The 27,676-nt window shown below is 42.8% G+C and overlaps 4 protein-coding genes across 5 annotated transcripts in view; 2 read left to right on the top strand and 2 right to left on the bottom strand.

Moving 5' to 3' along the window:
* adgrv1 (adhesion G protein-coupled receptor V1) overlaps positions 1-14,765 on the bottom strand; it is a 116,458-nt gene extending 101,693 nt beyond the window's left edge. The window contains exons 1-5 of one of the 2 annotated variants that reach the window (XM_037097364.1): positions 14,717-14,765; positions 13,687-14,118; positions 13,502-13,582; positions 1,016-1,203; positions 76-225 (exon numbers count right to left, since the gene is read on the bottom strand). In XM_037097364.1, coding sequence (XP_036953259.1) covers positions 76-225; positions 1,016-1,201 — 336 coding nt within the window. In that variant the 5' untranslated portion in view covers positions 1,202-1,203; positions 13,502-13,582; positions 13,687-14,118; positions 14,717-14,765. The remainder of the gene's footprint in view (positions 1-75; positions 226-1,015; positions 1,204-13,501; positions 13,583-13,686; positions 14,119-14,716) is intronic. The other variant, XM_037097365.1, reaches the window with a different exon arrangement.
* A 29-nt stretch (positions 14,766-14,794) lies between these two features.
* On the top strand, positions 14,795-19,202 carry lysmd3 (LysM, putative peptidoglycan-binding, domain containing 3). Its single transcript, XM_037097367.1, has 3 exons — positions 14,795-14,945; positions 16,660-16,936; positions 18,135-19,202. Exons 2-3 carry the CDS (start codon positions 16,670-16,672, stop codon positions 18,687-18,689), a joined length of 822 nt encoding a protein of 273 aa, XP_036953262.1. The 5' UTR covers positions 14,795-14,945; positions 16,660-16,669; the 3' UTR covers positions 18,690-19,202.
* A 453-nt stretch (positions 19,203-19,655) lies between these two features.
* polr3g (polymerase (RNA) III (DNA directed) polypeptide G) lies at positions 19,656-23,488 on the bottom strand. Its single transcript, XM_037097369.1, has 8 exons — positions 23,232-23,488; positions 22,929-23,060; positions 21,174-21,303; positions 20,635-20,700; positions 20,488-20,547; positions 20,339-20,400; positions 20,120-20,242; positions 19,656-20,011 (listed from the first exon to the last, which is right to left on the bottom strand). The coding sequence occupies exons 2-8, from the start codon at positions 23,037-23,039 to the stop codon at positions 19,922-19,924; spliced, it is 642 nt and encodes a 213-aa protein (XP_036953264.1). The 5' UTR covers positions 23,040-23,060; positions 23,232-23,488; the 3' UTR covers positions 19,656-19,921.
* A 134-nt stretch (positions 23,489-23,622) lies between these two features.
* mblac2 (metallo-beta-lactamase domain containing 2) lies at positions 23,623-27,461 on the top strand. Its single transcript, XM_037097366.1, has 3 exons — positions 23,623-24,213; positions 25,483-25,697; positions 26,746-27,461. The coding sequence occupies exons 1-3, from the start codon at positions 23,772-23,774 to the stop codon at positions 26,917-26,919; spliced, it is 831 nt and encodes a 276-aa protein (XP_036953261.1). The 5' UTR covers positions 23,623-23,771; the 3' UTR covers positions 26,920-27,461.
* The last annotated feature ends 215 nt before the right edge of the window (positions 27,462-27,676 follow it).

The following is a 27,676-nucleotide window of genomic DNA, read 5'->3' as shown; positions in this document are numbered from 1 at the left end:
TTCAATAGAAAAACAGACATTTCGCACAAAATGGAAAAGTTGGCAAACACAAACAAACAAACAATTGATGTTTACCTGTACTGTAAGGTTGAAGGTAAATGTCTCATCGGCTTCAGGTAAGTCGTCATCTTTCACAGCAATAAAGATGGTTTTACTGGACTCAGTGGACAGCAAGAAGGCTGCTGCGTTAACGGCTTCAAAGTCTCCTGTGTCGACTCCCTCTAGCTGGGTGAAACAAGGAAATATAAAATTGTATCATTCATCAATTCACTGAAGTGAACTTCTTTCCTTTCAGTTTGTTTGAGATCCTTTTTGCATTTATTTGAAAGAGTAAGAAGGAGAGAAACAGGAAAGGTACAAGAGAAATGGGATAAAATATGGCATTGCAGATCAAGATCTGTTCAAACCCAGGATGCTGCAGGTACATGATTTGTGAATTAGAGATCTGAGCGAAAAGGAGACCACAGGCTTGAAAAATGTTTGGCTGTAACAATTCTTTCCCCAGGCAAATATTGTACTTCTGTCTCTTTCCTTCCTTTCTACTGCTGCCTTTATCCACTTGATCTTAAGTTTTGCTGTGCTGTTGTATATTCCCAAGGAAATTCTGATATTACACACTATTTCATTAACTAATAAGGAAGCCCAGGTATCAAAGGTTAACAGTTTCTTTCAAGAAGAAATATGGCAAAGATATCAAGAAGCATAGGAAACCCCCCCAACAACACTTCACTGCACAACCCTCTCACCTTACCAGACACCAACTGTGAGCAGCTAACACTAGCCCCCATGTGAAGGATGTAAATCCAAAGCACACTGTGTGATTTCCAAGACAGTTTCTGCTGACACACTGGCTCTGAACACTAGCCCCTGTCTGGCAAAAAGGGTCACTGATTCGCTTCTTCACTGTCCATAAAGGTGACAGCCCAGCAACACAGCAAGGTGATGTGATACAGGCAGAATAGATGAGCATGTATTCACAATGAGTCATCCGTTATGAGCTCGTCCTGTGTCTTACCAGAACCAAAGCCGTCACATTGACCGGATCTCCCACTCTCTCCACAACCAGCCGGACCACAGCTGTGCTGCTCTCATTGACCACAAAGTCAGTCTGCCCAAGGAACCGCAGCGTGGCTGACTCAGACGTAGTGCCCGAGATGGACCAAGCCAGAATCAACCCAGCTAACAGGAGGACAGGGTGCATTCCTACAAAAAAGAGGGAAACATTAACAAAGATGCAGAGAATACAGACACAATATATTGAAATAAAGCAGACGCCAATATGGGTACATTTTGAGGAGTTTTACAAAGAAAGCTCGAGAAAGTTAACTTTGAGTTCATTCTGGGCATACATTAGAGATCTGTTCTAATACACATTCACAATGCACAAATTCTGAGTGAGAAATATGTATGTGCACCTACTAACCACTATAAAGGCAAATCACATTGCATAAAAACTCACATTACATCCAAATCTTCATTTAGAGACCTCTGTGAATCAATATTAAGATTAAACAGAGACGAGGACGATGGGACTGCTTCCCAGCCATATTTACAAAGATCAAGAACAACTCTTGTCACAAACATCATTAACAATGATTAAAATTCACTTAACAAACATCTCAAATACTTTCAATGTAGATTAAAACTGATGTGATTCACAGGCAGCAGTGAGTGGCCAGATGTTCAAAAGGCCTAGCTTTTGAAAATGTGCAGCCAGGCTGACTGGCAGGCTTGCTGGTCACTGTGGTCAAAATGATTCATAACATTATTCCATAATTCCAACAGCTGTTGTCCTCATGCTGTCATAACTGTTAAGGCAGTTGTTGTGTAGTTAATTCTTGAGGACCACATGAATTTAATGCCATGCTGGAATAAACACGATCAAAGTAATTTCAGTAATTCAGCATGAAGCTAAAATCCTGCACTGCCAACACTTTCTTCTCTGTCTCTAATTATCTTTTTGCCCCCCAGCTTCCTCCAATCATCCTCATTTCTCAGTTTGTCTCTTCTGCACCCCTCTGCCTCTCAACTCCTCTCTTCATCTGCCCTCTCCTCCCCGCTCCCCCCGTCCATACTGCCCAGCTCTCTCACCCAGAATAATCCTTAAGCTGGATGGAGCCACTCAGACAGTTGTCATGGTTAACACAACAAAACAACACAGCATGACAAGTGGGGTGGAGCCATCTTAAAGCTAAACTGCGGCTACTTCGTCCTGTCTTTCCCCTCCCTGCTGCCTTCTACCCATCCCATTCATAATCTGCACCACGCAGCCTTGCCAACGTTACGAACACGTGAGGACTTAAAAAAAAAAAAAAATTTGCTCTTAATTACAAGGTTGAAAAAGAACATCAGCAGCTACGGTGGATGAAGTCATGCTGTTTGGGTCTTTTCTCATAAGCAGAGATCATTTAGGAAAGTTGGACATTGAAAATATCCCATTTTTCATATGTTCCATTACTGTTATATCAATCTGAGTTATTTTCAGTATTGGCTGGTGTTTTAACAGCAGCCATCCATCAATCAACTTGTCAGCTCAGACAGGAGAACAAGCAAAACACTGTATCAGCATAAACAATTATGGGTGACAGATACAGTCACATTCATTTGATGCAGATGTTATAGGTGTGTGAGACAGCATGTGTGTGAGAGTTTGTGTGATGAGGTTGATGTCAAGGGACACACAAATGTGTGCGTCTGTGTATGTGTCCCACACATTCCAGCAGTGGAGAAATTGCTGGGAAATCCATCAAAAAAGGATTTAGAGCCGGTGGGTAGCAAGACTGGACAGTGGGGAACAGAGGGTGAGGCTAAGGGGGACGAGAGGTGAGTGTGTGGCAGGACAAAGAAGGGCTGGAGCTGAATAAATCCTGTTATCTGCCCTGCTCTCCCTCCTGGTTTTGGGAACTTCCTGCACCAACAAACAAGAGCTTGAATGAAACACTATAAACCCTCTCTCTTGCACTTCACACAGCGTTGTTCTATAATATTGTAAGGTAATAGTGTACCTGAGGGTGTGTATGCAATTTCAAAGCATCTGGACACTTGCTAGTGCATATCCACTTGCCTGCCTAATTGAGCTATATTCCATGGTAAAGGTACCAAATATCTGCTTTAGTCATGGCAATACATCTTTGACCACGGCCTGCAAGCTTTGCTAAAAATCGTCACAATCTCTTCATGTAGAATCAAGCATTTCTCTTTTTATCTCAGTCTCTTTATGTCATCTCTGCTTTCAGTTTTCAGAACAAAAGGCCTGACTTCTCACAAACTACTTCTCCAGTAAATCCCTCTGCCTTAAATCCACTTCCAAACTTCCAAATGATTGCCTAACATCACTAAGACCACAATCTTTAAGATGGATGGTAGCAAGCATCCAACCCACTCTTCTCCTAACCCCTTATAACAGAGAGGTGGTCCGTTTCACATCCACTGACCCAAATGCTTTCTTCAAAGAGCCTAATACAAAGCAGATGCTCTGTGGATGGCACAGGTCTGTTTTATAAGCGACATGGGCAGTTTTTGTGCTGACATCATGCATTGTGCCAACCCTGACCCCGGGGACCACAGGGGGACCAAGGATCTGTCTGTCACAGCAAAAGGCGGCGTGGAGTGCCTGGCGCAGATCTCTGACATTGATAAGGCTGGGAGTCAGAGTCCATGTAGAGTGATGCACAGAGACACAGTTGCATGTGTGCACACACACACAAACGTTTGCATACATGGATGCATTTGCACAAACAGTCACCCTCTGCATATGCATCCAAAGTGCAAGGTTTCAGTGCTCAGCTCGGCAGCTGGGTGACAGGCCAGGACACTGGAGAGTTCTAAAATGCATGAAAACACACTGTCCATCACAAATATAGTAAGCCAAAGTAACACAAAAATGATAGCAGGGGCCAGGACTGTGGGAGCTGGCACTTTAACAAGCCACAGACAAAACCACGACTAAAGAACCTTCATATTCTTAACATCCAAAATTGCTTTTATTGACTTATTTTGTGAATCTGACCTCAGTCAGCTGACTTATTGCACTACTTTATTTCCTAGAACACAGACATCAAATAATCATGTATCACCCACTATATATAGCACAAGGGATGCACAAGGTCAGTCAAAGCTGGCGATGCAGAGGGGTCAGTCTATATAATGACATCATTGTAAATGATGCATGGCATTTGTATTTCTTCTATTTGTTTGAATGACCAGAATCATCTATATTAAGTAGTTATCAACCACAGTTTCTAACAATTTGAGAACATTCTGCACTACAGCAGAATACAAGCTTGACCAACAACATAGTGCAGCAATGAGATGAAGAAAGGGAAATTTCCCACACTTTCAAAACTTTGTAAAATGCTGTCTATGACAAACTCTTAACTATTTGGATCTTCTTGTTAAAATATAATGTGTATGTCTCTGTGTGCGCGTGTGCGTGTGTGTGTGTATGTATGTGTGTGTGCATATATACGTTTCTATATATGTTTTTATTTAACGCTTGTATTTAACATTTTTTTAGGGGGAGCTGCAGCAACCTAAGGAGCCCTTGTATAGCATATAGTACTGGCTAAATATGTGATGCAGATCATTGTATTCATACACAACAGAACAACAATGCATTCTTGCTTTTGTGTACTTGTTTCATCAAGCTGAAATGCAATTTTAATTTCAGCTTCGAACAATCCTGAATCATTCTCACAAACAAATACAAATTCCAAAAGCATGTGTTTAATTCAGATTATTATCTTGTTAAGCCTTGACCTTGAACCTGCTTTCACCATAACCATTTTTGTTCAACACTTGCACCTAATGTTTTTCTTCTTTTCAATATACAGAGTCATTTAGAATTATGGTCCTCTTACACAAATAGGGTTTGTGCCTGCCAGGAAAGTTTATTAGCGCTGGGCATTAAGCTCCGACAGGAGTCCCAAACTAAGCTCAGATCAAAGCTGAGGTGAACAATGCATAGGAAACACACACATACATGCACACAAATGTGCGCGCGCGCGCACACACACACACACACACACACACACACACACACACACACACACACACACACAGCATCCCCTTACAATCACTCACTCCTCTCTATCTTCTGAACTCTCCCTGTCAAACATCTTATCGCCTCCCTCTTCTTGGAGACAAACTCCTTTCGCTGTATCTCACTGATGGACAGCTCATCACCAGTGAGCATTCTCTTCACCGCAGGTTCAAAAATGATAAGCCACATGACCAGTCACCGTGATAAGTGCTGGTCACTGGTGGTTTGACCCCCATCACCTGTCAGCCCTTCTTAAAGCAGCCTACCGGTGTCAGGAGCCTGGTCACAAAAACTATTACAGCGGATCCCTTGCAGACACACAACACACACACATACACTCGCTAACTGATCTATTGGATATCCCTGTCAGAGGTGCTGAGGAGGTGTCTGGTTGCAGGGCTGCTCCTGGGGTCAGCACTCGACGCTGATGCCTCTAGGGTTTCTCCTAACAGTGGCCTCTGTGTCGTAATCTTTAGCATTAATTATTTACTGCAAGACTTCACAGTCAGAGGATGGTAGTAAGCGTGACACTGCAGGATTCACGGTATATAACGTGCCATGTGCCGTCTGTGGCTGGTCAGGTGATCGGGCCTTTGACACTGGTATACAGTGCATAATCAAAAATGTGCAGTCACATGCTGTTAGGCTGGGGTTAGGCTATGAAATATTCCCTGTTCATCTGAAATCAGCTCTTTGGAAGCTCCTCGAGGTAAAATACCAGCCTTTAAAATCATTGTCAAGGACATGCCTTTCCCCTAGCTATCTAGCTAAGAATTATTGGTACAGGAAAAAAGCTTGAAAAAGAGGAAAGCCATTCTCTCACTTCCTTTGGTAGAGAGTGTGTGGGATAACAGTCTGTAGAGTTTTAATCAAGGGCTTTCCCATGAGGCATCCCTGCCCTGAGGCTTCCCTGGTCCTGAGACGCCCTTGGTGAGGAGCTTGTGGTTATATCTTGCAGTTGGTCACATGCACACGTGCACATGCCTGCATACACACACACACACATGCACAGACACAGACATGCACAAAGGGATCTCCAGTTGTCTGACACTGGGAGGCCTGCAGTGGGATCTCATTCATCAATCTTACAGCTCTGGTCGGTGATCTGGAGTCAGTCTGGCCACAAAAAGAAACTGCTCTGTCATTACCATCTACTAATATAACAGTGTTCCTGGAACGTTTGCGTGTGTCTCCTCAGGACAAATTCACACTAAAAACCGAGCATGCAAACAGTATGACAGAGAGTGACAGCGATAAACAGAAAAGTAAACAGCAATACAGAGACAGATGGTGTTGTGGGTAGAAAGATGCACAGAAAGAGATGATAAAGGCCTTCATATGTATCTGTATTCATGCATAAAGCCAGTCTTTTAGGGATGTGACCAACGGAAAATGGTGGGTTATTATTCAGGGGTCAGATTAGATCTGAAATAATACAAGAAAGGGTTTACTAAGGTCCCCAATACCTTTAACGCAAAATTAAAAATCTAATAAAACTGTGTGATGTAATGCATACAAACAAAATGTTTTTCATCTCATAGACAGGATCCTGCTAGTTGAAATTGTATTTATAAGTCTCAGGCTATGTGTTTGGCCCAAAACCATGGTGCCTCCTCTGCTCTGTTTATTGGATTGTTTTCTGTTTGAGCTGTGCTCCCCGCTAAGCGATGCCACCAGCCCAATGTGTGTCGGGCCCTACCTCAGAAACCACCCACCGTCCGTTCTCAGCCCGGCGTAGCCGCGGCTGCTATACCGGGTTAACTCAAAAGCCCATAATTGCACTTCACATGTAGTTTCTCCCTCTGGTATTTTTAGATCAGTGAATGTTCTCGCCATGCAGCAAAGATGGGGAGAAGAAATTAAGAAACTTAATAAGCGAGTAGAGCTAAAACATACATCATTAAATCTGACAAAAACTCTGTGTTACTCACTGGGCTTATTTTGGAGAGCTCTAGCCAAAAACAGAATTCTATTTATTTTGAGGAGAAAAACAGAAAACCTACCATTAGTTCAACAAGAAGGAAGGGAAAGATTTTGGGGGAATGCGGATGGCAGCTGAATTGCAGCCAAATTATGCCATTCCACATAAGGGGACCAAGAAAACACTTGAATGAATACCTCTCTAAAGAACAAAAATGCATGAGGTCAGCCTTCCAGCTATTGTCAGACGATACTTTTCAACCAGGCATTTCTCCTTCAGGGGCAAGAGGCTGCCAATCAAGTGTGCATTTTACTGTGAAAAAAGAAACAGAGTGAGGGAGAGTTTTACTGAGGTATTGTCCTCATGGCCGTGGTTGGCTGCTCTTAAGTTGAGCCAATGGCATCTTGCATCTCCAACTAAAAACAAGAGTTTTTTTCTTCTTCTTGGGAAACAGTGGGAAGCAAGGAATATAGAAAAAGGAAAGTACTTCCAATTGAGTAGGAACCAGTGCGTGAGCAATTTAGAGCATTTTCCAGTTTGAGCGTTGGCTGACTGATTAGCCTGTATGACACACAGTGATGGAAGCAGACAGAAAAGCACTTTCAGGGGATTAAACAATGTTGTGCTCTCCACAGTCTCACAGACCAAAGGGCCAAATTAGAAAGGGTATTACTTCATTGCATGTAACCAGTTGGGCCTGGATGAAATGCTAATTGCATTTCAAAAGAGTTCCCAAAACACAGAGGCAACCCAGAACGGGGGTGTATTTTCATTGGAGGAGAAGCGGGACTTTACGATTCACTGACTAGCACACAATTTTAAAGAGCAGGCTTTTTTTTCACTCATGCTCCTTTTTGTGTTTTGTGTGCATTTCTAAAATTGCCACAGTTCTCGATTCTTTTGTTTCTCACACTTTTTGGCATGCTGGCCTCCTCTTCCAACAGAATCCAAACCATCCCATTCAGACTCCCTTCTTTTCTCTCGGCTCTACTCTATCACTCCTGAACAAGGACATGCACAGCACACACATTCCCGATACAGTAGGTGTGGGGCAGCCCCTCTTTCAAGCCTTTGCAGCATTGAAGGGCCAGATGGCAGGACTGCGGAGGAGGCAAATCCCTGAACGAGTGTGGTCAGGATACTCCTTACTATCACTCAGAAAAATAATAGAATTGCTGCTTTTAACTACCACTGTGAGAAGATTCAGGTGCCTAAATATAATTGAAGTCAGCATACATGTGATTGTGGGTCTTGTTGTTGTACAACCAAAAAACACAGCAATCAATTTCAACGGTATCTCATTTTGGATTCAGTAACATTTAATAGAGACCATTTCTTCTTGGCAGCACATCACAGATCACACAGTGAAAGACACAAAGAGGCGGGGTGTGTTTTTTCCATTTACAATCTCCTGATCTCTTGGCATGTTTTATTCACAAACCTATAATCTATAATGAAAGGCATCCAGAGAAAGTGGATAAATACGTCTTTTTACAATGATAAACACACCCTGCCACCTCTCAGCCACGCTCGTATCAACCACCCCCACCTTCTTGTGGAATTCCTCTGCCGTGACCAACTACAGTACAATGAGGGAAGTGAGAGATAAACAGAGAAAGACAAGAACAGAAAGAAAGAAAGAGGGGCTGGTGTAAGGGATTGGGCAGATGGGGGGGTGGGGTGGAAACAAGTGTATCTGTGTGGATGAAATAATAAAGAATAGGTCATACACATGCATCGAGCAATGGCGGATAAATATGTTTAAAGAGTAATGGAGAGAAGTCGGGGGTTTTTGCAAGGTTGTTCTAATACTTGGCGACCTTCATCAGCAGGTTTATGTTTTTGGACATCCCAACCCTTCCTTTCTGAAGTTTACTAGCTTTCACTCTGTCTCTCTCTTACTCACACAAAAATCCTAATGTGAGGGTGCAAGGAATGAAGGGTATAAGGATGGATAGGCACAATTTCCTCCCAGCCAAAGTGTGACCTACTCAACCTGACCTGTCTAAATTAGCACAGGAAGCAGGGGCCACCAAGGGATGCGTTCCACGTGGCTCCCCAAAAAACATCTAGGCTAGGGGTAGAACTCATGGGGATTTATGGCCGGACAGAGGATCCCACGTACGGGTCCTCAGGTTTAAAGAATGGGATCAACGAAGAGCAACCAAGAAGTGCGTTCATTTATCAAATAAGCTTATGGGAGCAGGTTTATCGCTTCAGGCTTAACAAGTCATTCAATGATCAAAAAAAAGAGAGAGAAAAAAAGAGAATTCCTGCTTCAGACAGTCCTCGGGACTTAATTTAATTTGTACAGAGTCTAGCCAAGCTAATGTGAACCAGAGGCCAGAGGAAACAACCTTCCTAAATGTTCTTTTACTTTTCACTATGTTTTGACATGTGAGAAAAGGATGTTGCTCTGTGCGCTTCCTGCACTGATTTTCCACGCAGTTTGCAAGTTGAAATGAAAAATAGCTGCTTTAGTTGGATTAACTGGATTTAAACAAAGTGAATACAACTTAACAGAAGTTGAATCAATGTTTTACTGTTATTGATTCATTAATTTGTGGTGGAGTGTTTTGTTATCGATCATTGTTAGACCTAATAGAGGAACTGGTCATGCGTTATGCTCAGCACAGCAGGTAGGAGAGGCTCTGAGGCAGAGCGATCTGAAGCCACTGGTTTTACTGGCATCAAGAGGTCAGGGTTCAAGTTTAATACTCGAATGGAGATGCTAGGGAGCTGTGGGAGGGCTCCCCATAGCCTCTACAGGGTGCAAGATATAACAATAAGTGTATGTATTTGAGTGTGATTATGAGAGTTGACAGCAAGGTCATGGCCGAGAGTTTGCTGCTGCGACCGTACTAGCATCCTCTCACCGGGAACAATATGTGGTTGGTCAGGCCCACTAAAGAGACCTCAGGATTGTTGGCCATCGCTGAGGGCCCACCATTTTCCTGTCCCTCTGCTCCAAGCACAACAACTACTAAAACATGACACTGTCTCCTGTGCGTAAGCATGAACTGTCAAATGATTTTTGAGAACAAAATCCCAGAATACATTATAAGAGACTTATTTACAAATTGAATTTGTTCATTCACTAAATCTAAAATCAACTTCAGCAGGGTTCCCAGACATGTTGGCATTAGACCTGATGATGTGAGTCAAGATAAACACAAAGACAAAAATGAACCACTATTGTTCCTGTCTTAGGATAGTAAATGTAGAAACTACTAATAGAAATTAGTAAATGCAACATCAGCTACATCAGCGCTTAGCACTGAAAACACATTATTTTCAACTCAATGAGAGCTGTACACTTCATTCTGATGAAGATGCACATAGTCCTTTCATAAAAGTTTGTGGTTTGTATCCACTCTTCCTTGGACTTTTTTCCTTGTTTTTAATCCTGTCACAAAAGTGCCCTGCACTGAGAGCACCAGATGGGCCTCCAGCTCCATGTGAGAGGGTTTGAGGCACGCAAAACTCCTTCCTTCATTAGTGGTATGGATCACTTTCTTTTATCTTGTGCTGTTGTTAGGCATTGTCCTGCATTTTTTATTTTCTTTATTTGACCTTATAGCACATTCTTAGTCCCTCCAAAGTCTCCTCATAGAATTAAGAAACTTAATCATAATGTCTGCCCACACTGGGGAGGCAGCGATCCATTTTTATTCCACTCTGATCTGATTCTGATACCTGATAACTTGTGATACCTTGTACAAATCCAATACCAGTGTTTCATCAATAAACTGTATGCTTCACGAGGTTAAAGTTACTGGGATAACTCTTTTAAATCATCAGGCTACAAACTAGTGCGAACAAATTTGTTAAATTAGACCACAGTATAACATAAATGAGCACATAGATGTAAACATAGAATTTATTTTAATCACTTGGTGCGAAGATCAGCCCCAATGTCACAGACACCCAAGCCATCTATTTGAGTCAGTAATGGACAGATATCCGGTATCAGTCTCTGATCAGTGAATCCCTACACCACAGCAGTGCTAGAAACTGGCCAAATATCACAAAATCAAAAAGCAACTTGAATGGCACTCAGCAGAGTGCATACTTCCACTAAGGCCCAACAGCCCTCGTTAATTCAATTAAGCTTAATCCAATATCAAATAAAACATTCAGATCTACTAGATCTGGATTTTTTTTCCCATCAACTCACAGTTCTGAGCCAAGAACCCTTTTCCATCACCCATCCTGCTGAAAAACCAGCCAACCAACAAATGGACATGGGTGAGAACATTACCTTCTTGGCAAAGGAAATAAACTAAAATGACACCAAACACTAAATGAGATAGCTTCAAACTGATATCTGTTTCAAAATGTTTCCATCTAAGTCTCAGAATATTCTTGCAATGCATAAAATGTAACCTAATAACCATGTGCAGCACAGAAAATCATTTAAATATGAAGAATTTTGCACCATATTATAATGTTTGTGGAAACCGCGCACATCACAGCTGTGCATTAGTGTATTACAAAAATCTACCACTCCAGAAATATTCTTGGGACTCTGATCTGATGTTTCAGAAATCTTAACACCTGTAGTTCACGCACTCAAAAAAGCATTGAGTGAACCCAGTCAGTTCCCAGCATCGTGAAAAGGAGGAAGGATTGTGATATCCATGTCTTACACCAAGGGATTATGCATTGTCCTACTGTATGGTACTTACAAGTGCAATGGAGAAGTGGGGAAGTAGGTGCAACATTTTATCCTCCTGAGGTGTGTAAATGAAAACCAGACCATAACTAATAAGAGGTGCATTATGGGTATCGGTCTGTTGGTTTTCTCTTTGAAAAATGTAAATCCAGAACACGCACTTAAGACAAGTAAACATTTTGCGTTGTGTAAATGACCGTCGGTCTCCTAAGGTATGAGTTTTTATGTGAATATAAAGAGCATATGGTAGAAAACATGTAAGAAAACGATATCACATCCTTCAATTTGACTAGCACAAATATGTTCCAAGGTAAAGGAACCGCTGTAGATCCACAGGATTATGTGTATAGCTTTCAAGCCATGCAAAGCTCCAACACGACTTAATGTCCTTTATTCAACAGATAAAGACATCCTTTATAGCTCTTGCCCCCAACAGAGATCCACAGTGCACAGAGCAGATGAGGCAGGCACAGCCTGTTGCAGGGAGGTTCAGTGTATGTAGAGCTGTGCCTCCATGTACTATTTTTCTCCATGCCCACATGCTGGGAACGCAAGCCCCTCTCATCCCCGGCAAGCATCAATCTCATCCTGTCTGCAGTGTGCAACACTTGAGCACCTTTCATCAATGAACAGGCTCTGTTTATGGCACTGTCCCCTTTTGTAGTGTGCAGCCATTAGAAGGGTGAGACAGAAGGGGAGAGAGGCAGGCAGTAAAACAGTTTCCGCCCAGTGAATCACATTCAGACCCTCACACAGGCGACTGAGGGCTGACCCCTGCCAAGCGATGACATAAACACAGACAAACAAAGGACCATGAGCTCTAAAAGTGTGGATCTCAGAGGAGACAAATCCAGAAAATAAACACATCAGACTGACCTGTGTGTGTGACTATAAGCTGGATGAAATAAGAATGTGAAAATTTCATGCTAAGTTTTGTTGCCTCTTCGCAAACAAAGGGAAAGGACGAATTATTGACTAACCCTTTTACACAACGATACATTTCAGAAACAGTGAGCAGTGAAGGCTGGCGCTGAGGAAGAGCAGGTGTAAGTGCTGAATGGATACAGAGGCAGCTCCCTCCCCTCCTCCCCAGTGAGAAAAGGGATTTAACTCTGCTGAGGCACCAGAGGAGGCAACAAAAGAGATTTGCGAAGGACGCAGCAAGATGACATCATGTCAAATCAATTACAGATAAGGTGGATTATTATCAATTATTCAAGCAATGGACACCCCACCCCATCAACTGGTGTAAACTACGGAGAATGAACATCTGCGTAAAACACGCAAAGAGGCAGCAGCACAATGAGGCTGTAGGCACCACTCGTTGATTTAACAGTAACAGCACATGTGCGCAACTCAAAGTGTGCCAAGATTACTTATGGCCGGAGTAAGCCTATAGATTAGTCAACGGAGCCTTTATGAGAGGGTCTCCAGCTCGCCATGTGTGGCAGTTCCCCGTGAATTGTTGTTTTATTTCAGTGTGAGAGAGAAAACCCACACAAAGCGCAGTAATCACACTGGAGATCCTGGATGTAACCATGGAAGCGTTTGTCTCCGTCCTCAATGGGCTGCCCGGCCATTCATTTACTGATTGCGCTGAATCAATATTTAGGCTTTTCAATTTTATTAGCTCGCACCGAGGGGGATTTTTTGGCACAACGCGAAAAGAAATTAGCAGTGGCCAACCACTTTTAATCGTTTTCTTATAGTGTTATACAATATGTCTGCTTGAGCTGTCTGGCATAATTGATGAGGAGTATCGCTACTCATTTGTTTCCTTTATCCTCCGTGCAATTAATCTACCACTGGCAATAGCGCCTGGAGTCACCAATCATTACTGACTCACTCACTCACTCTGACTCACTGAAAAATCAATCCAAGGCGGTTGCATTGTCCCGGAGACGATGCGAGCATGTGTCACAAAGCGATTTCTTCTCGCATCCTTCTGTGAAATTAATCAGCAAAGTTTGGCTTGGCCCACGATCACAAAAAAACCAACAGACAACATCAATGAAAAAAAGAGTAATCAAATAAGTGATTCCAACTTACCTGACACCTTGCTTGGGCTCTCCGTCCAAGATGAATTAGTGTTATATATCTGATGCTGAGGATAACATCGATGAGCGCTCCCGAGGTCTTCAGCTCTTTCTCCTCTCAAACAGCAGCCGGTAACCGCATCATGTTTTTGTGTTGTGCTGGGTTTTCTCTCGGCAGCTTTGGGTCTCCGGTAAACAACATGGGATGAAGCGCGTATGTCATCTAACGGGACTGGAGCCGGGAGAAATAAGAGGAGATGGAGCGGTTCCCCCGGTCTGTACAGGACCCTGTGCTCTCTCTGCACTCAGCTCCGGGCTCCTGTAGCCATGTGAGGGCTGCTGCTACTGTACACAAACACACACACATACGCACGACTCACTGTTCCGGTGGAAAGATTAGTCTGCAGCTCTCCTCAGGGACTCCGGCTCGTCCCCCGCTCGCTCCCTAATGAGACAAGATGTTTTAATCCCATTTGTCTTTCAAGGGTGCTGCTCGGTGTGGTGGTGGACAGCTCCACCCTGCGAGCCGAGCAGGCACAGAAATGTCCATAAAAACTGTCTTCTCTGTGCATGAACTTTTGTCTCCAATGTGTACATCCTCAAGTAGTAAATTGAAATTAATATCATAACTAGCCGAAACACAAGCAGTATTATGCGAAATGTCTTTTGCACCCTCAACGACCACGTTGTTCCCGGTTGATTTATAAATACGTATAACTGTTATATGCTATTTTTAGGAGGAGTTGTGCATCTATATAATTTGACTTAAAGACGCCTATTTAAAGGGTGGAGAGGGAATTTGTTTAGCTAATTAAGCTAGCCAGTTGAGTTTTCTGTAAGTTAACGTTAGTTAACTTGTTTCTGGTGGCTGGGTAGCTGGTTTAACCGACAGGATAGTTGGTTTATATAAACACTGCGAAATTAGTTAATAAGGATATGAATACAGTCTGAATAAAAACGAAATAAAAATGTAATACATCCATGTAAAATCTCCGTAAATTACTTAATACGTCCCAAACATTAGAGGTCCGAGCCATCATTACCTTAACCTTTAGCGCCATCTCGTGATCAAAATTGAGTGCTTTGTCTGAGGCGTCCGTGGCAACGTCATTACGTAATATTCTGTTGACGTGGCGTGAGCGGTAGCAATTCAACGGTAGCTAGCAGGTAGGTAACTAGCGTTAATCAAAGGCAAGGTAAGACCGGAGCTCCCCAGATGGAAGTATGGATGTTATTCAGATCGACTGACTGATCCTGTGTTCACCTTCTCAGGTAAGGTTAGCCGTTGACGACTTCATCCACATATATCACCCACCAGATTTGACCACTACCCGATAGAAATGTACAGTTAACGTTACTAGCCACATAACATAAGTGGACGCTAGTTAGCACTAGCCTAGCCCGTGCAGAGGGTTAGTAGTTTGCCAACGATGTGCTGTAACCTGAACGTATATCGTTTGAAGACCCACCTGACACTTTCACTGGCGTTATTTATTCGGCGGCTTAAACAAACGTGTTTACAGTGTCCACTGGACAATGACATCGACTGGATTTAGTGGGGTGGGAGATACTGAGGTATAGCATTAGCTTTGTTTCTTCATAGCCATATTAATTACTTAGTTAAGAAGTCAGGTGTGCTATTTTATCCACAGTAAGGTTTTGCAAGCTTAGCTGGTTAATCACACGCCTGCGTACTTGATGCAGGATAGTTGATGGTGTGTGTATGGTTCAGGATTTAGATTGTTAGCTAGTAGCCCAGCTAACATTACCTTACGTGGGTCAGGAATCTAGCATCTGGATTCAAGTAACCAGCAGTCAAGTCTGCTTAGCTTTGCTCAAAGGTGAGGATAATCATCAGTTGTGACGGGGGAATAGATCTATGACATTATCTTCTTGACAAGATGTCACGTAGCTGGTGGTTGTTCCCGTGGTCCCAATAGGGAACGAGCCAGAAATGTTACATAAACAGAAGACCTTGACATCGGAGGATGTCTGCCTGGATCAATGTGCTTGCCTGAAACGTCACCTCTCATATCGGAAGAGGCCAGATCTTATCTAGCTATCTTTACTGTAACTTGCATGTTCAGTCCTACCAGATGTGTGGACTTTCGTTTTTCGTTCAACATGCTGAACAATGGGAGAATGCAATGTCAGGTGTAGGAGAAGCTCGCTGCTGCCTGCACCTGTTAATTGCAGCCTTTAGAGGAAGAAATGCATGTTGGGTCTTAGACATGGGCAAGCTCACAGTCTTGTTTATATCTGTACAGCTTGATTGGTTGTATTTGGGAGATGATCTGAAACAGTGGTCACATTTGTGTTGACACTGATGACTGTAATGGTGCATACTAAGCTTAAATCCAACCCCAATGTAAACTTTACCCACAGGCTGCCAAAGCTGGTGGAAAGAATAACACACTAGTCACCTGCATTTTATTTTTTTTGTGCCAAGTCTTTCATGCTCTATCTGTCAAGTTACACTGGCACAAAGTGACTTGTGTGCCTATCATGAACATATCATATTCACTAGATAGCCCACCTTTGCTTTAAAGAGGCCATATTTAGCTTATTTTCAGGTTCTTACTTGTAATTAATTTTCAGAAAACATTATTTTTCTCATATGATGCACTGCTGCAGCGCTCCTTTAGTGAGACAACAGCTGTTACTAGTGACACACATAAGTTACAGAAGTAAAAGCTCGACTCCAAAGCAGGCTTTTCAGGCGGTGCAGGAGCTGTGTTTTCTGTGGTAGAGTCACTCCCTTTGGTGTGGACTCTGGGCTTTTTCACTATGCAGACACTTTACATGCACAAAAATGCTTCATAACACAATACAGCAAAGGCAAAAACTCAATAAGGATAAAATGACTCCTTTAAGTTTTCCATGTTAACTTCCTTCAGGTTAAAGAACTCCTTGCTGATAAAATAAAATGTGCTGCACAAGTTCCGGATGTGGCAATCAAGCATATTTTTTTCTTTTCTCATCACAGTGGAGAAAAAATGTCCAGTAGAAACCAGCACTATGTGTTCCAGTCCGCCACCATGGTGCAGCCAGCCAATGGCGGTCACGCCTATCTGTTTGGAAACAACGGCTCCGAGAATGACCTGTCCGAGGAGGATGGCGAGAGCTATGAGTTGCGGCCACGTGGCAGAGAGAGGCTGCGAAGGAGTACCTCCAGAGAGAGGATGGAGGATATTATCTACCTGACCAGAGATATCCAGGAGGGTGACACCCTGAACAGCATCGCCCTGCAGTACCATTGCTCAGTACGTCTGTGCTCAGAACTGTGTGTTTGTCTCTGTTTGTCTTTCTCCTCTTGTGAATTCCAACTCTACACTCTTCCATGTTAAAGTGGTTCTTAAAATCTTATTTCTTTACTTACATACACTTATACACAAATGTTAAAAAATAGCCATTATAAGCTTTATATTAGGTGCACTGTGTAGTTTTGGTAAAGGTATTAAGCAAAAAAAAAATGTAGTATCTACAATAATACAGTAAATAAACTCAGAAATATTTATTTGATGAATAACTATTTGTAACTGAACGAATGCTGTCCTCAGATGGAAACAAAGTCCGTAGTATAGTGTTTGAAGCTGAAAAAGATGGCCACTTAGAATGGTCCTGCAAATATTAACAAAGGAAAAGAGTATGAAATTGTGCTGTCTTTTGAGGACAATTTGTCTTGTTGGTTTATTAAGTCATGAAAATCAGTGAATATTTTTACTTTTCTAATTAAAGTTTCTTCCCCAAGACAACATACTGCTCCTTAAATAAATCTGTAATAATGAACATGAATATCTAGACAATGTATAAATAATGATGTATAATCAATGTGTAGAAGTAGAGCGTTATAATTATCTAAGTATCAGGCAGATGTTCTTAATAAAAACATTGTGCACCATCTGCACAGGCAGGCAGACAAAATTGGGGTCTAGCTGGTGAACATGGCAGAGCATTCAGCAGCTAAAGAGACAAATGCTTCCTTCAGGAGTTGGCAGAGACCAGAAAGCCAAATGGAATTACATTTACTAGGTGGCCACTCCAAATAAATGCTAATTTGGCTCTGTGACTGCAGGGTTGCAAACATGTAACTATACCATATTAACCATGTTAACTCTAAAGGTAAAATGTTTCCAACAGTGTTCAAACCCAGATAAGAAAAGTTGCTACTTCTGCCTTAAGGAAGTCAGGCAACAAGACTTAATGTAACTTCCTTATACTACCTTGTGTGTGAACATGCATGACTGAGTCAGGTCGGATAGATTTTCAACAGCAATTGTGGTTGTGTAAACAAGTTTGACTGCAGGATCATTTGTGGTCCTTCGTGTCACTCGTGCACTCCACTGGTCTGGCTAAGCTCCGGTGCCTCTTCCCCACATAAGTCTGTAGTTTTGTTTTGACTTTGTTTTTGACTCAATAGATAAAAGTAGATGCTACCTGTATGTCATGTGTCTTTCCTAGGTGGCTGATATAAAGCGTGCCAACAACCTTTTGACAGAGCAGGACTTCTTCGCCCTGCGCTCAGTCAAGATTCCTGTGAGGCGCTTTAGCGTCCTGACTGAGACTCACACCACTGGACCTCTGAACTCTGCCTCCCCCTCAGGTGCAAGGCGCTTGCCCCAGATCACTTCCATTACCTCGCTCCCCTCCGAGTCCTCCACAGACTCTTCTTCTTCCACCGACAGTGTGGAAGGATTCCTCATGGAGAAGGACAAGGACATTGAGCGGCTGGTGAAATCCACAGGTCCATCTCGAAGCACCCTGAATGAGGTCGTGTCCTCCTTGACACTGCAGCAACAGCAGCCACTGCTAGGAGAAGTCGAGTATAAACCAGCGCAGAGAAAGGACCCTTACTACGGAGCAGACTGGGGCATGAGATGGTGGACGGCTGTGGCCATCATGCTGGTTGTTGGCATTGTCACACCTGTGTTTTATCTGCTGTACTATGAAGTTCTTATGAAAGCTGACGTCAGCCATCATGGCAATATTACCAAAGCTAATGACCACAAGGTGTGATTAATGGAGAGCAGCGGGACGTGGATGTGGACAAAGAAGGAGACGGTGGACACGGAGAACTTGAGAAAACATAACAAGGGATTATGACTTCACAGATCTGTGGCTAACTCAGAGACCTAATAAAAACTGGGTAGATGTTATCATTTTGAGTTGTTTTATAGATTTGATATATCAATGCAATCTATCAGACTAGGACAGTCACTTTATAGTGGGAACCATTGTGTTTTCTATGGGGTTGAGAGACTAAAAATCAGGGTGTGGCCATAGTCATTCCTCCTGTCTGCCTATTTGCATTTATATGCTGTACAACAAGGAGTGTAAATAGGCAAATGGTAGCAAGTGTTAAGGTTCGCTTAACAACGGATAGAGTTTTAATCATCAGTGTAGCCGAAAAAATTAAGGTGATGTTTTTATCGTATATGCTGCTGCATTTCCAGTATGTGACACAGAAAACTCTAAGTAAAGACCTCTGATCAGCCGGTTTGTTTATTCCACAATGGAGCACCGGCCACACCCTGAGAGAATAACTATGTCTGTGGATGGGGTTTTATCAGTTTCTACTCCAGTTTGCTCCAACTGTATTTTTTGCCATGTTAGAAAAAGTGTATTTTCCACTTCTCTTGCTGCCATTATGTTTGATATAGAATTAATTTATTTCAAGACTATTTAGAGTTAGCCTTTACTTACACTATCAGTATTGGGATTTGCCAGTTAAATTATGTTTCAGATTTTTCATGAAAGTTGCTTGAATATTTTTCTTTTCTGTAGCCTGCGTGAAGAGAAATACTTTTTTTTTTTCTATTTACACAAATCCTCAAAGAGCGTCGTGAGGACAATGGGAAATGCACAGTATTCCCACAATGACTCATACATGTAATTATGTGAAATTTTAGACTTTGATATATATATAGCCCTTTTATTTTAATCACTGTCTTAAGTTGACACTTCATGAAAAAGCATTATGTGTTGTTGACAGTATGTGCCTTTCAAACTGTGGGAATGTGCTACAGGCTGCAAAATAAATACATCTATTTTGAATAAATTATTGCCAGTATGCACATAGTTTGGCATCTCTTATTTACATAAGTCCTTAAGGAAAGCTTTCCTCTCATGATCAAACAAAACAAACAACCATTATAAACAATATTCTCAACGTCTCAGTCGTTCACGTCATAATTGTGATCTTCAGCAGTTCACGCTTGCTTCAGTTTGCAGGACTGAGTCACACTGTCTCAGTATGTTCCTTCACCATCCATATTATCATCACTGCCTGCATCGAAATCTTCGCCATTGTCAAAATAGCTCTCGATGTAGTCGTTCTCCTACAGAGAAACAAAGGAAACAGTCAACTATGAGATCTGCTTGTTGCATATCTTTTCATTTAACAAATGTGGCAATTAACAATGTCAGGCTATCTTTTGTTATCCAACCTCCTCAATGTCCTCCTCTTCATATTCTTCCTCCTCAATTTCTTCATCATCCTCATTCCCTTTTTTCTTATCAGTCTCATCATCTGACTTTTCGGGGTTCCCATCATCTTTCTTTGCCAGTTCCTGAGATTTTGAAAGATTAGATTAGTAATATGAAATGTTTGCAAAGTTTAGAAAGATGTAATTGGTTGAACACAGAACAAGTGAAGAAAAGCTTACATCTAATTTACTCAGCATGGCCTCTGCGTCTTTGCGTGATATCACAGTTTTCTTCTTTGTGCCTGTTGGATTTTAAGCATTTGGTTTTTAGTCAGATAGCCACAGATGAGATCTTCTGACATACACGATTGCGTTCATGTTTCATATACCTGGTTTAACTCGAGTTTTTTTCTTTTGGGGCATCAATTCTTTTGGGAAGAGGTTCCAGTCTGAGGTATCAGGAATAAATATTTCTGTTATTTACCTTTTTTCTTTTTTTCTCAATTTGCTCTAATCACGTCTGTGTGTGCAAGTACCTGGAGTCCATTCGTCATCCTCTGCCTGTTTCTGCTTCAAGTATCTCTCTGTGTACTTCTCCACTTCTGTTTAATGTAAACAAGAGAAAGTTCTGCTTCAGGGCACTCTTAAACAAGTCCCAATTCACTCTCACATCTTATTTATCAGAACCAACACAACCCTCTGGGTACTACCCCTGATTCTACGATGGTAAATCTAGTTTTAATAGTTTCAACTTTAAAGTCAGCAATCGTTCGTTCCATATACACAATTTTGTCTACTACACCTTATGGATATATTAAGCTCGGTGCTGAATCAGGGAACTCAAGAGGCCCTGTCAAGCCAGACCACAGAAATCATATTAAAACCCTCGGATGAGGCGGCAGCTGTAACTCAATATTCTGCCATAAATCTGCCCTTCTTTCCTTTCCTCAGATATGACCCTTATTAAATGTTTTAGTTCGTAAGTGCTGCATTATCTTCCCTCACAGCAGAAAATTGTCTTGCCATAGCATTTCTATTAGACGGCAGGTCTCTAATGCACTACTCTCCGACTTACCTGCTTTACTGGAGTTAGGCTTGATGTTGTGAGGTAGCCGTTGCATAGTTCCCCTCATCTCCTGTTTTAATGCCAACATGTAGTCCTCCTCCTCGCCTGCTTTTAGAGGAACTGGCTTAAAGTCCGTGTTCTGGAGGAGGACACATAGTGGAAGGGGAGATGACAGCAGTCGTGTAACCGGTTTGTTCGCACTTATCTTCAGTCGACAACTATGGAGCACATGTGTCAGCATGCAAGCACAGTAAAATAGTGTTGAACTGCACAACACTGATCCTACAGTTAAACTAACAGATTATTTATGGAGAATTAGAAAGGCACTTAATACCCATACCTGTACCAAGGCCCAACAGTCACCTTTATTATAATCAAGCCTAATCCAATATGAAGAAAATAAAACATAAATATCTGGATCTGGATTATTTGCATCCATGTAAAACTGTGATCACTCGAAAGGTAGCAGCCACCTAAATGCGCCTAGTTGTTTCCCCATCAAGAACCATACATTACTCCCATGAGAATTATCAAAAATGTCAATATTCAATAAATCTCACAATTATCAAGGAAGCGAAAAAATTCTCCAGCACCCGTCCCTTTATCAGGATCTGTCCCAAAAGTTAAAAAGGGGTCTAATCTGGGCTGAGACCCACACTCCATCGAAGTTAGTGGAAATCTGTTCAGTTGTTAGTCAGTGGTGTAGGTCGGCTGACAAACCAACTAACAGACATGGACAAAAGTAATTAATCCTCCTGCACACACACACACACACACACACAACTAAATGACAATGACTTGGTTGGTCTTTGAGGCCGTATACAAAATTAAATCAAGCTGTCAAGTGTATTGTGCTGTGTTTGGTGTATTTGATTACCAGTGATGGTAGTTAACTAATTACAGCTTCTCAAATTACTTGTAATTTGACTATGCATTACACCATGTAATCAACTTAGCAACATCTTAGCCTTTCATCTGCATTTTTGTAGCCAGTAAGGCTGTCTGATCACAAAACCACAAAACTCAAGCTCAGGTTTGGAGAGGTGACCATGACCACTGAGTGGAGTTTGGAATCATTTAGGCTCAAGAGTTGGAGAAACAAGAAACCCCTTTGATTGCCTGCCTGCTGTTGACAATCAGTAGTTAAAAAGTAACTTATACACCTGAGAAGCTTTTGAGAGGAATAATGTGTATTTTAACTTAATACCAGTTGTCTGTGTTATTGAGTAATATTTCAGTAATGTAAATGTAGTTTGACTTGAGCACCACTTTTAATTTTAACATTTAATTCAAGAGGAGATGTGTACAATGCACAGGAGGTATTAAGAAAGACAAGTCATTTTTTGACTACGCCTCTCATACTTGCTGCATCATTCAGAAATGAACCAGACACATCCGACAGCAGCTGAAAGTCTGTTAGAGGAACATGCTCTGGAAGAAATGTTTAATGGGACACTGCTTTTGACCTGTGCTCAACATGACCAATTGCGCACCCAATTTGTATAATTAATTAATGCAAATTAAAAACTGTTTTTCATACATTTGTTCAACAGATCAAAGTAGATCCTACTAAATCCATGCAGGTTTTACCCACCTCTCTGACCTGTCTGCAACTACAAGTACAGTTAGATGTTCCCCCTCTCTTGAGATACTGTGCCATGCAACACTGTGAGGGCTTTTAGGTCAATTGAATGCACTGCAATGATGTGTCATCACTGGGTCTCTGCATCTCTGTATGTGTGTGAGTGTGTGCTCGGTACTTACTGGAAACAGCGGGCTGGGCCCCACCCTGGCTTCTGGCATGCTGCCCCTGCCGATGCCCAGAGCCTCAACGTTGAAAGTGAAGGCAGCCACTCCGCGACCCTTGCCTGCCATGGCTCCAAGCCTCCTCTGTACCTGCAGCACAGAGTCCACATGTGTCCAGTCAACTTCACTGTCAGACACGTGTGCACACTACAAGTGAATGTAACACAGCTGCCACCGCCGTTCCGTCCTGTCTTTGCATAGCAGGCGGTGTTGAACCACAACAGAGACTCACAGACATACACAGTAAGTTACAATACTCACTATGGGACTGTTGGGAAATTGCTTCTAATGTTAAAGTCTGTGTATTTCGGGGCTACTCATCGGCATTTAGCCTTTACTAAGTCTCCATGTTTACACTTTTCGAGTTTACTTGTCATTAACATTCAGCTACTCCATTTCCTCTGTTGTTGGGCTCGTCAAAGAACTCCTGAAAATCGCTTAAATTGAAGGAATTCCGAATGAGGTTCTGTACAGTTTTGCTAACACCGGCTAGGAAGCCTCCACTCACACTCCACTCCAGCAGTAAATGTGGCTTTAACGTCACCCCGCCCCTAAGTGACGTCGCAGAGGGCGTGCGTTATTTACAGCCAATGGTAGCGCGTCTGAGGTTGTCGTCACTCACCGGCTCGCCCAATGGGCACGCTCGCTTCCAACAAGGGTGTGTCGGCGGCCACCATCACGTTAACCCTCAATGAAAACATATCACCTCTAGCTAGAAGGCTAGTTGCACCTCTCCGCCGCAAAATCCCGCCGACAGCACGACACCCGCAGCAGGCTACTTCGACAAGCGCATGAACTGGGATGTCTGCAGCCGACTGGTACGCTCACAAATCGCTCGGAGACGGTATCTTCTGGATCCAGGAGCGGTTCTACCAGTCAGACAACCGGGCCAACATCTGGCTGCTCCGCGGCTCACACCAGGACGTGGTGATAGACACCGGGCTGGGCTTGAGGAGCTTACCTGACTACATCGACGCCAAGGGGCTGCTCGGCAAAGATCCGCAGAGGAAGAACCCGCTGCTGGCCGTCGCCACCCACGCCCACTTCGACCATTCGGGCGGGCTGCATCAGTTCCAACAGGTGGGCGTCCACAGCGCCGAGGTCGATGCCTTGGCCAACGGAGACAACTTCGAGACGGTCACCTGGCTCAGCGACAGGGAGATAGTCGAGGCTCCCAGTCCGGGATGGAGGGCAAGGCACTACAAAGTGAAGGCTGTGCAGCCTACGCACATACTGCAGGAAGGTAGGCAGGAGTCTGCAGTCTCAGCTGATGTGATTTATTGTAGGGGAGTGGATCTGCGATCACACGCCAGGTCATAAGGTCTGAACGCACCTGCCAAGGGATAAACATCAGGGTCGATACCATTAGGCGATTTTAACGGGTGCGCCTGGACTCTGAACAGGATCCTCTCCATCCCCACAGGAGGATTTCACGACACAAAGGAGTCTTACTAACTGAATGTACACACACATGCGCGCGCACACACACACAGATGCGGATGCATAACGTGCACATGTTAGAGAGGTGTTGTGCAGTGGAGACAGTGATCCGGTGCTGTATGAGGTGAGAAGGAAGCAGTATCTAGGCTTTTCATCAGTGTCATGATGGATGGTGCACAGAGGATTCTAACATCATGGGGTTCTGGCCAGTGCTTACACAGGTGTAAATGTCTTATTACACAAGAGTGCAGAGACAGGTCGTTTGTCAAGGGCCCAACCTAACCAGGCTGTATTGATAAAGGGGTCCGGAGCACACTAATAAGTGCACAGCCTTTAATTGTGCATGTGGATGTATCAATGTGTTCCAGTCCCCTTTTATTTCTTTGTAACTTTGCTGTCCTCAAGCTGAGAAGCATCTGATCCAGCCGCATGTGTCTTCATGTGTATTTGCAGAGCAGCTCTATTTTAAGCCGCCGTGTCGATGGCTTTGGATTCTGTTACTTCTAAGAAAGAAGACAGAAGAAAAGAATCCAGAGATGGGCCACTCTTGAGAGTTTTACTGACCTCACAACACTTTGCTGTTAGCAGATCAATCGCCAATAGATGAAACTCGCATTCTGCAGCTTTAGATTTTCATTCATGTCATGACAGTTGTTGCACAGCGCTCATATCACAAAGGATGCTGCGTTGGGCATGAGCAGGTTTGTTTATGTTGATGCTTTACCTTTAGCGTCTTTAGTATTCAGAGGTAATTTCTGCACCGTCGGCCAATACACTGACTTGCTGTGTCAGAGCCACTGCTGCAGTGCAGATGGAATATCTCATTGCCTGGTGTGTCAGTTTCACTACTGTCACACTGAGCCTCTCCAAGCTGATCTGGACTAAATCAATTACATGCAGAATGTCCTAAACTCTGTGCATCATACTGATAAGAGGTGACAGAAATATAACCCAGGCTTGATTCCAGCCAGTCAGACTATGCAGAAAATAGGATTTAGTATGGATGTAAGCCTGGGAATGGGATGCACTTGAAGTTACATGGTATCTGTATCTCTGCCTCCTTACTCTCCAGGTGATGTCATCAACCTGGGCGACAGGCAGCTGACGGTCCTCCACATGCCCGGTCACTCCCGGGGCAGCATCTGCCTCCACGACCATGACAATAAGTTGCTCTTCAGCGGAGATGTTGTGTACGACGGCTCCATGATCGACTGGCTGCCCTACAGCCGCGTCAGCGACTACGTCAGCAGCTGTGAGCGCCTGGTTGGGCTGGTGGACAGCGAACAGGTAACACTGAATCACACCGGGTCAGCCACCTAAACACTTCAGCCCATAGTTCTACTATCTGGTGTCAGTTTACTTGAGTTTTGATGCACAAACGGTCCAATCCCGTATGAAATGTCTGTTAAATGCAGCTGCCGAGCCAACAATCATTCACCACCTTCAGTGACAATAAGATTTACAGTTTACCAGTGTTCTCTCTAGAAACTCTACATTAATACCATATATAACTATCCCATGTAAATCAAAAGATTCACTGAAATGTTTTTCAGCTGTATGTTAAATCACAGCTGTGCACCATGCACTGATGGATACAATTGGTTCTCTGAGAAATGAAAGGATTGTTTTCCTTCTACTTTAACTTAGTGCTTTCAGAGACTTGGATACACAAGATGAGCTGTATGGAGCCATTTTATGTTTTGTTTTTTTGTTTTTTTTACATTTTAAAACAAGTTCCCATCTACTTAAGTCATTTAGGAGAATGCTGAACCGCTGCTTTTCAGTTGAAGACATGTTTTAGTAAAGTGAAACTTCACCTGGCTTCACATTAGCAAGGGTGACGGTGAGTTCATCGTGACTGAATTTAAACTTTTGGTTGAACTTATCCTTTAAGGTTGAGTGGGCCACAACTAGGGCTGCACAGTTAATTTGAATATTATTAAAACATTCAAAGAATGTGGCAAAGTAAAATAGCCTAATTGCTGAGGGTTGCAATTGTTTGATGGAAGCAAAATGAGTGACAAGACAGCTTTCTAATGAGGTACTGTGGTGCTGCAGAGGCGCCCGGGCCTACAACAGAGGCAGCATTTAAATTTGTTACAAACTCTAATAAGTGTGACATCGCCATGATTTTAAGTTGCTTCAGTCAAAATGAAAATTGAAAAATGGAAAAATCATAACTCATTTCTTAATCACAATATCTGGTCACAATAATCACAACAGGGTTTTTGTTTTGGCCACATCCTGCAACCCCAGCCACAACTGACGATTTAGGATTTAATGTAGCATGTACTGTGCATCATTTTAGGGTGTTAACCACAAATTCATTTAACAGGTTGACCAAGTCCTCCCAGGACACTACAACACCTTCGGTGCCAAGCGGCTCCACCGAATTGCATCGACGTACATCAGCCGAGCCGGAACGTGCCCCGCAAAGTTCTCCACGTTCGCCTGGAGAACTCTGGCCGGGGTGGCGCTGCGGGCGTGTAATCCACGGAGCGCCTGCTAATGAGAGGGGATCATGGAGCTGGAGGAAGCACAAGTGCACAAAGATAAGTGTTTAAATATGAAGGACGTGAAAGAGGGTCATTTATCTCCAACTTGATGTAACATTGTTCATTTACTCATGTAATCCAACAGAAATCATATAATTGCCAAACTTTGTGTAAAATGCACCTATTGGGTTACATAAGTCAATAATCCTAATGATATGAAGCATATAATATAAAGTATTTATTCATGTGATATGTATATGTTGGGTTTAATATGATTATATGTATCTTTTTTTTATACTTTAAGCAGTTGTGAAATTATAATAGCACAACAATGGTACAACTCTGCACTGCAGACAGTAAGCAGGGAGCTTCAGGCTCCCCTCCGAGGCATTTGAAACAGAGTCAATATGGCCATAGTATTTCTCTATGCATTTTACAATGCTCAGTGAAGACTCAGTGTCGACTACCTCCTATGTTTGTAACAGTGCTTTGTACTATTGACAAATCTAAGGCTTTGCTATCAAACATTGACAATAAAGCATCTGTTCTGCCTGCCTTTCTTGATGCTTTCGCGAGACAGACAACTGCAGCTTCTATATGGAATTTCATCTTCACACAAGATGGGCCCTCCTGTGGGATTTGTTGCTGGAGGGTGGAAGAGCAGACACACAGAACTGGATAGAATATGATCCATCATATGCTCAAAGTGCAGCGAGCACTTGATCTGACAGAAAGCTCTCCCACCGCAGGAAAAAAGTGAACATGGTGGAG

This window comes from Acanthopagrus latus, chromosome 5 (assembly GCF_904848185.1).
Source record: "Acanthopagrus latus isolate v.2019 chromosome 5, fAcaLat1.1, whole genome shotgun sequence".
In the NCBI taxonomy this organism is placed as follows: domain Eukaryota; kingdom Metazoa; phylum Chordata; class Actinopteri; order Spariformes; family Sparidae; genus Acanthopagrus; species Acanthopagrus latus.
This window is presented reverse-complemented; position numbering and strand designations above follow the sequence as displayed.

Coding starts and splice junctions, on each gene's coding strand:
- lysmd3 (XM_037097367.1), top strand. CDS start 16,670: ATGTCCAGTAGAAACCAGCACTATGTGTTCCAGTCCGCCACCATGGTG. Junction 16,937..18,134: donor CCCTGCAGTACCATTGCTCA/GTACGTCTGTGC, acceptor TGTCTTTCCTAG/GTGGCTGATATAAAGCGTGC.
- polr3g (XM_037097369.1), bottom strand. CDS start 23,039: ATGGCAGGCAAGGGTCGCGGAGTGGCTGCCTTCACTTTCAACGTTGAG. Junction 20,701..21,173: donor GCCTAACTCCAGTAAAGCAG/GTAAGTCGGAGA, acceptor TACATTAAACAG/AAGTGGAGAAGTACACAGAG. Junction 20,401..20,487: donor AAAAACTCGAGTTAAACCAG/GTATATGAAACA, acceptor AAAATCCAACAG/GCACAAAGAAGAAAACTGTG.
- mblac2 (XM_037097366.1), top strand. CDS start 23,772: ATGTCTGCAGCCGACTGGTACGCTCACAAATCGCTCGGAGACGGTATC. Junction 24,214..25,482: donor TACGCACATACTGCAGGAAG/GTAGGCAGGAGT, acceptor CTTACTCTCCAG/GTGATGTCATCAACCTGGGC. Junction 25,698..26,745: donor GGCTGGTGGACAGCGAACAG/GTAACACTGAAT, acceptor TTCATTTAACAG/GTTGACCAAGTCCTCCCAGG.